Source organism: Astatotilapia calliptera, chromosome 23 (assembly GCF_900246225.1).
Source record: "Astatotilapia calliptera chromosome 23, fAstCal1.2, whole genome shotgun sequence".
Classification (NCBI taxonomy): Eukaryota; Metazoa; Chordata; class Actinopteri; order Cichliformes; family Cichlidae; genus Astatotilapia; species Astatotilapia calliptera.
This window is the reverse complement of record NC_039323.1, coordinates 12,618,474-12,626,662: the sequence shown is the minus strand read 5'-3', so window position 1 is coordinate 12,626,662 and position 8,189 is coordinate 12,618,474. Positions and strand designations below refer to the sequence as shown.

Genomic DNA, 8,189 nt, shown 5'->3' with positions numbered 1-8,189 from the left:
CGCAGCTTTCTTTATAAAACCCTGTGAGCTGTTGAACAGATAATCAAAACAATCTGCCTCTGAGTTTTTGCTTATGGCGATATGAAGCAGTCTGGAGTCTACCTTAAGCCAATTTAAGCCCAGAGAAGCTGCTGATGTCATCACAGCTGGGTAGCTGCATTATTCTTTCTCTGAGATACTAACGTGGTTATTTTAATGTTTCAATAAAAGCTCTTGTTGCCACCGTCACAGCCTTTTATTTCCCTTTTATTATATTTTTAGGTGAAATAAAATTCAAACTGAACACAACAGAGTTTCACATTAAATAAATGAGGTTTTTAATCCAGGTTTTCACACAGCACGGTTACATGGATTTAAGTACAGGTTATAATTGCCAAACTGGACAAGACACTTTAATAAAGGATGGACAGAGGAAGCAGGTGGGACCTCGTTCATTGCATGCAAATCTTGTTTCGCCAGTGACTCAGAGAGAGCCTCTCATTGCTCCCAACATGACTGATCCGATGTTACTACCAGCAGAGTATCTCAGTCAGCTCTGTGAATGCCATTATGTGCATGAAAGTCACGTGTTCGGGAAATCTTGGAGGGGAGCCTGATGAGCTGTGTTTTCCACAGCCATTAACAGAGTATCAAATTCACTTTGTTTTGTTTTGTTTGTGACGTGCTGCCAATGGACTTCCACTTCATCCAGTAACCAAACAAACAAACAAACAAAAAAAGGTTGAAGCTGTCCAGAGAGCCCAGAGAAGCCCAAATCCCCCCAGAACCACCATGGAGATGTTCATTTTAACTGTTTATATGATATATTTATATTCTTCATGCCAGACTAATAGAAACAGTGGTTAAAAATGCATAAAATAAAATATACATATGTATACTATACATATGGATGAAAACATGAACCAAGTCACTTATGATTAACATCAGTATTATGCTGTTTTAAAGGGGACCTATTTCCAACTTCATATTTTATTCTTATACGGGGCCCTGGTGCAGCTCGTTCTCATGTTTTTTCTGGTTTAAACTCGTTTAAATAAAGTTAACAGGAATAGCCCCAATGGCCGTGGTGTCAAACATTTAAAATGCCTGAAACATCTTTTGGATTTTCAATTACATGCAACATTAGCTGCGGAAAAACAGGGTTTGGATTAAAGGAAGAGTTTTTTTTTTCTAAAGATCAGTTTTCTCGGTTGCCAGGCTGATTCCTCCCATATGAAGAGTCTTGAAACTTACAGCACTTCCTGTAGAAACACATTAGCTTCAGGTCTAATCAAACAAAAAAAGGGAGAATCTCTGTCCATGAACATGAGCAGAAACGTTATACAAAAGCTGCCTCCCTTTAAACCAACTGTTTCTGATTGGATGCTCCTCTCATACAGAGGGTTTGAACAGCTTTCGGCTGTCAGTAACTGTGAGGGGTAATTTTACCAAAAAGCAACCGCCTATCTCTCTTTCACTGATCGATTGGCTGTTTGAAGCGATGGATACAGGTATGTTTGAATCTTCCCTGAGCATTTGGCTCACAGGGGTTGTGACTTTGGCCGTGTTTAATATGAGCACCTGACAGTGGAACAGGAGATATAAGACAGTAAAATAAAAGGCATAATAGGTCACCTTTAAATGTATATGTGAATATGTATTAAAAATGTTTATGCACCGATAAAAAAACTCCTCACATGTCTATAAATTGTCAAATTCACAGTCAAAGTCTGTCATTCTGCACAGGATGTACTTCCACTGCCGATCTCTGAAAGAAAGAAAGAACATCTTGTGAGTGTGACCACAACACGTGAATCAAGTTTTATCGTTTCCTCCATGTCTCGTCCACTGTGCCAATAAATTCTGATCCCGTAGGTCTGATTTTGAGATATAAACATACAGCTGCAGTTAGACATGGAAAAATGTTCTTGACAAACCTTAGCACTCCACTGAAGGTGGTCTGGGCACCTCGGATAAAGTATCCATAACTTGGGACAACTAGTTCTCCCTCTTCTTTGTAGTATTCAGGAATGTCAGTGGTCTTCCTGCAGGAAGCCGCAAATCACAATTTTATTAACCATTTGCTGATTGAGTCAGTCTGTTTTGTAGCAATCCGGTTGTTCAGTGATGACGCGACGAATCCTACTTCCGGGTCTAAAGTAGTCTGCGTTTAATATGGCTTTTGTGTGGTTAACATGTTTAATGTTATATATTTTCTTCTATTTGATCTCAAAAAGCTCCTAAAACAGTCAGTGATCACTGTTGACCTCCGTCGGCTTTTATTACCGCTAATCATTTATTTAAGCTCAGTTTTTAAAACCTTAGGATGTAACTACAGCCCAGCCCATGCAGCAGTATATGAATGACTAACCTCGTATTGTGGATGGATCAGTTGTTCTCCTGACTGAAGTTTGGTCCTTTTACAGCATCCTGCCATGCGATTACATTTGTTCCTGACCACCGAGAACACTCACGGTAACTTTTATCGAGTGGGAAAAAAGTTAGCTTGTTTATATTATGTTTGTTTATAGCTGTGTCGCTAGCGGTCCCGTAGCACATCATTATATACCAGCTAGCCCAACTTCAGTAACCCTACAAACGTCACTGCTGTTTAGTTTTCTGTCTTCATTTATGCTGGAAGTGATAACAGAGATGTACGTTTTAATTTGTTTCCAAAACCCTGCAGTCAGGACATGCTATATTGTATTTAGATAGAAGCTAGCGAGCTAACTCCCTGCTAACTTCTAACTCCGTTAAATGTCATAAATTCCGTTTTCATGGATGCCTGGATGCTAAACTCAATTGCTACACCTGGTAGAGCAGAACGCTGATCATTTTATTAAAGATGAAAGACTTTAGACAGTTTTTCAACTCTCAGTAATGCCATAGTGATCGTTTGATATATGGACCTGCAGCAGAGTTTAGACCCAGACACGGCTAGTGACGTCAGACTGAACAACCGGATACAAATAAAAACATTAATACCACGCTCACAGTTTACCTAACAGCATCGTTAAAGCCAACTAAGTAACATCTTATATACTGTACAAAAGATGTAAGTCAGACTAATGTGGCTTAAACCTGAATTCTGTCTAATGTCCAGCAGGTGGCAGGAGAAAAGATGTGCGACTGTCTAGAAGTCTATGTGAAAATTAGCCTAGATCTCAATGGTTAATGGTGTCATTTGATATTTTAAAGTCTATTTATAACAGTGTGATTATTTTTTAAATGTGGTCTGACTGGGAAAAAAATGAGGTAATACTGAAGGATATGATGTAAGGCATGGCTAGCAACTGGGTCTGAAAGTGAGTTAAGGAGCCTTAAGCGTGCATTCTTACTGATGGCCTGCAGAGGGCGACTCCTCTGGCTTAAAAAAAGATATATCCAGTTGTATAGAAGTCCGTGAGAAAATAACATTCAGCTCCCTTATTCAATGAGCTCAGTAAGCACTTTCCTGACAAGTTTATGGGTTCAGTCACCAAAACACGAGTTTTATTTTGTCGTTATTTTATGATCAAATTCTGTGGTCACATTATGGTCGTTATTAGAGTCAGGAATCCTTTTATAACCAGACTTGTGAAGTCTGGTTTCAAAAAGTTGATGACGTCTAAAATTTTCTGCTTGACGCTTCAAAACCTCAAGTTGTTCACAATTTCTCTGTTTGAATTTTGCATCCCCACTCAAAAAAATCGAAATCCAATCTGAAAACCTACATGCAGGAGTAGGGACAGCGGCGTTTGTAGAAGCAACAGTAAAACTGCCATTCCCGGTCAAGAGTGGACTCAAAGTACTTGCTCTGAACACCTGCTACCAGGCCGTTACGGGTGCATGTTGAAGTCCTGCAAAGAAGTATAAAAGTCATTAAGTGAGTAACACTTACTTAATATATATTCAACAGTTAAAAAGCTGAGAAACAGTTTTAGATGAGACTCATTTAGACAGTTTGGTGGAAAGACCAGCTATTTTATGTTTGGGCTAAAGACATGCAGCATGCATAGACGTTTGTCATGGCAACATGGACCTGGCCTGCAGCCTTTCAGTCGGGGGCTAAGTTTCCCTGCAGTTTACTGTCCTCCCTGGTGTAATTCAAACAGACAGCTATGTTAAAGAGGGGCAGGCGAGGCTGCGGTAAAGAGCCTTCACAGTGTTTGCAGACCAATCAGTGGGATGGGTGCAGTCAAGCTCAACTTGAAATAAATCTAAAGAGCACAAATGTGTTCTGCTGTCCAAACCAGAAAGAGTCATCTGAAACAGATAAGCGGTCTGTTTGGAGGGGGAATTGTAGACTGACGTCTCTGTGTAAACAGCGGGTTGAATCATAGACCCAAACCGGTTTTCTAAAGGTTGACCCAAGTCCTTTAATTAGATCAACCTTTCAGTGGAACTGATAGTTAGTCAGAAATGTTTATGTCAAGTTGGAAAGGACTCATTTTATTTTCTTCTTCGCTTTAGTGGATTCTTACTGTCAGAGCCTATTGTGCATTGCAGTGATCCTTTTAATCCTTTTTTCATGAATGGCATATTGCAAAAGTTCAGAAACACGTGAAACATGTGGCCTACAAAATGCACGGATATCCCTAAAGAACACAATTGGACGAAGCTCTTTAAAATTCACTGTTCCCAGAAATTTCAGCGGAAAACACTTATGGCTGCTCTGCAGTGAGATGGTGATTCATACAGACCCAGGAGGACCTGGATCTGTTCCTCTGAATGAAACAACAGAACAAAAAGCAATGTTTTATGAAAATAACAGAAGGACAAATATGTGGAAAGTCTGAGAACAGCTGAAAGTTATTACATACTAACTCTGAGTATGACAACCTTATAGGTCCAAAGAACTTCAGCTTAAAAAGTAATTTAATTACTGTTTTCAAATTATGTTTGGCTGGTTGCATCTGCTTATAATGTAAGAAATGCCTGAGTAAATAAAGTGGAGCAAGTGCAGGGGCTAGTGTTTATGTGGTGGTTTCTGTCATAACTGAATACTTTTTTTCCTGTCCTCACAGGTTCAGCACTCTTACTATTCTGAGAACCTCCTCTATCATATAAATGACTAACCATGTGCTGCGGATTGTCTCAGAGGTTTTCTTAGCTGAAGTTTGGTCCTCTGCTTATTGGGAACCCTCATTATAAACTTTTATTAAGAACAGTTTGACCCTTGTCCTCCATCTTCCCTGTGCTAATGTGTTTATATTAACCATAGCTCTGTAGCTAGCCACCAGGTGGCCACATATGTGGAAACTTTAGAAACTGCTTTTTAATCTCCTTGTTTATATTCAAAGCTCTTTCAGCGCGGTGTTTCAGTTTGATTTAGAAATCCTTCAATCAAAACTTGGTGTATCATCTGTAGATAGACAAGCTAACTTCTTGCTAACTTCTAACTCGGCTGGATGTGGACGTTAAACTGCACTGGGTCTCCAGGGAGAACAGAAACACCGATCTTTTTACTGTGGAATTTGGACCATTTTTAAACTCTCAGTGGTGCGTTGATTGATTGATTTCACACCTCACAGGGATTATATTCGCTCCTCTGCTTTGCACTTTAATCTCCACCTTTAGTTCATGACAAAACCTATGAGTTTGAGCCTGTGACGTCTATTCCTGAGATTTTGCTGCTGTGTTTAAGTGATCCACCCAGTAACAGTGGCATTTATGGGCTAGTTGGAGCAACAACCAACAAAGCTGTGCCTCTTGGATTTGCCTGAAGTTAACAGCCGAGTGATGCTTATTGGCTCCGGGATGCATTACTTGTATAATTATTACATAAAAGAACAAATCCAAGCGTGTCCACAGCTGCTCCACTGAGGAAAAACAAGATTTTCCTGCTTCCCTGATGTTTCCATTGGGGATTGTCCCTTGAGTGCATTTACAACCTAATGCTCTCAATCACTGTGCATCACTTATTTTGGTATTGCTGCAAGTAGCTGGCTAAAGCCCCTAAAAGCCATTTAGCATAATGTCATTTTCAGAAAGATTGTAAACTCCAACAGTTAAGCAGACTGGGTTTTGTGCATCTTCACATTAAATGATTTACTGCTATGAGCCGACTTACAGCTGACTGCTTAAACATGAATGACATTTTCTGATCTAACTATAAACCTGGGACGCATATGACTGTCTTCCAGCATGCCTCAGCACACAGCTGTCAAAGTTTTAAAAAGCAAATAGAAGTTGGCACCAAGCAAGTAAAAGACAGATTAAGACTTAGCGGACCCACCACTCCATCCCAGCACGGTTGATGTCGTCCCACCAGCAGTCACTGGGCTCCCCCAGACCCGCAGGTGTGGGCTGGCACTCAAACGACCACAGGCGGTCGGAGCCATCATTCTCACTGAAGTAGCTCCTGATGGCCACGATGACTTCACCGTGGGGACACTGGAAGTTGAATCCCTGACGGTAGCCATTGACCCAGCCCATGTCATAATGGTCTTGAGACTGAGCTGCCACTGAGGCCAGCAACGCCAACAGCACCAGAGCTGGATTCATGATGAGGAGATCAGTCCATCTGCTGCACTTCTTCACATCTGCCTCAGCTTATACTCCTCCAAGCCTTTTGTTGTCCAGATGTTTTGTATCCAGGAGTGATGTGTAATTTGCTGCTGGCAGGATAAATCCACAAGTAGACCTCGCGTCATTTTAAGGTGGACTCTGAGACAGAGCTTTCACAAAGTCCTAGTGCAGAAGAAGGTTTACCTTAAAAGACAGCGCTGTAATCCTCTGGAGAATGCATTCACATGTTAACCGTCTAAATATGGAGGATGAAATCATCTTAAATATTTGATGTCTTATTTTTTCCAAATGTTTAATTCTTTTTGTTTAAAAGTTTGGCAACAGCTAAGCAAAAACTGAGCAGTACAGCAGGTCTGTATAAATATTGTGCTCAAAATCATGAAAAACGATACAAATTGTTGATATGATGTATTTTTCTTAACCGCAAGAAATTGAATAAAAAGACCATTTGCCATTCAGCTTTTTCAAAAAAAGCATCTGGTGTTAAAAATAAAAGCAAAACAAACAAACAAATACAAGACAGCAAACTTCTAAATGGACAGTGGATGGCAGCACAGTAGCTATTTCCATCTTTTATATACAGCCTTTAGCCCAAGAATGTTTTTTTTTCAACCACCACATGAAGTTTTCCATATATACTAAATTTACTATGTGGAAATTGCTTAGGGTGACCATAAACATGGGCGCTGAAGTTAAGTGCGAGTCACTCCCACATACTCAATGCTGTGCTGTGAATTTTCACTACCATGCCAAGAAAATAGTCCCAAAGGAAAACACTGATTACCCCTGCTCGTGCAATGTGTGACTTAAAAAAAAAACACAAGAGCCAAGCTGCTTAGGGAAACTACTGAGCCGTTTTAAAGACATTAAACACTACATTTGTTACCTGCTTTGCATGGTTATAGGGAATTAGAGGAACAGCTTCAAGTTAGCATTTAATATCATAAAGAAAACCGTCAGCAGAGCAATATCCATTATACAAACAGTAACACACATGACACACTTGTGAAAACCAGGCACAAATGCACATGGCACAAAGTACAGTGGATGATTGCAAAGTTTCCTCGCTGTTTGGCGAAAAACCATCATTACACATCTCCTCAGTTTCTTCTGTTCCTGTGAAACAGCACTCCTGTAAAAGCATGACTGCTGTCAGAAGATGTGCTTGGATTATTTATGGAGTGAGGTGTGAGAATCATTTCTGCAGGTGTTGCTTTTGGTCACGCTTGCTTGTTTTATGTCCCAGTTTAAAAAAAAAAAAATCTAACAAGAAGACGTCACAAGGGGTCTGGAGCACATCTTTCACCTCATTAAGGTGCCAACACACTGTTTGGGTTTTTTGTATATGTAAATTTAATATGGACAAAAACACGTTTGGAGACTGGATTTATTTTATTTTCATTTATTAAATTAATTTAAAGATATATTGTTCATATGATTAATTATGAGTAGTGACCTGAGTACTGGATTATCAAATGTGAGGGATTCTTGGAAGAAATTATTGAAATATAGCTAAATATAGGGTCCTATTTTTAGCATATACTAATCCATCCAGACAATAATAATAATAATAATAATAATAAATTCCATCTTTTTCCTCTTCAGCTACATTTAAATAATACCAGTTTGTCCCAACTTCTTTTTACACATAGGTTGTACTTTTTACCCTGCTATATTATTCTTATGACTTTAAATGTTTT

The 8,189-nt window shown here is 39.5% G+C and overlaps 1 protein-coding gene across 1 annotated transcript; it reads right to left on the bottom strand.

Moving 5' to 3' along the window:
• Window positions 1–293: 293 nt before the first annotated feature.
• On the bottom strand, window positions 294–6,651 carry dpt (dermatopontin). Its single transcript, XM_026157952.1, has 4 exons — window positions 6,197–6,651; window positions 3,693–3,818; window positions 1,917–2,024; window positions 294–1,747 (listed from the first exon to the last, which is right to left on the bottom strand). The coding sequence occupies exons 1-4, from the start codon at window positions 6,463–6,465 to the stop codon at window positions 1,681–1,683; spliced, it is 570 nt and encodes a 189-aa protein (XP_026013737.1). The 5' UTR covers window positions 6,466–6,651; the 3' UTR covers window positions 294–1,680.
• Window positions 6,652–8,189: the final 1,538 nt, after the last annotated feature.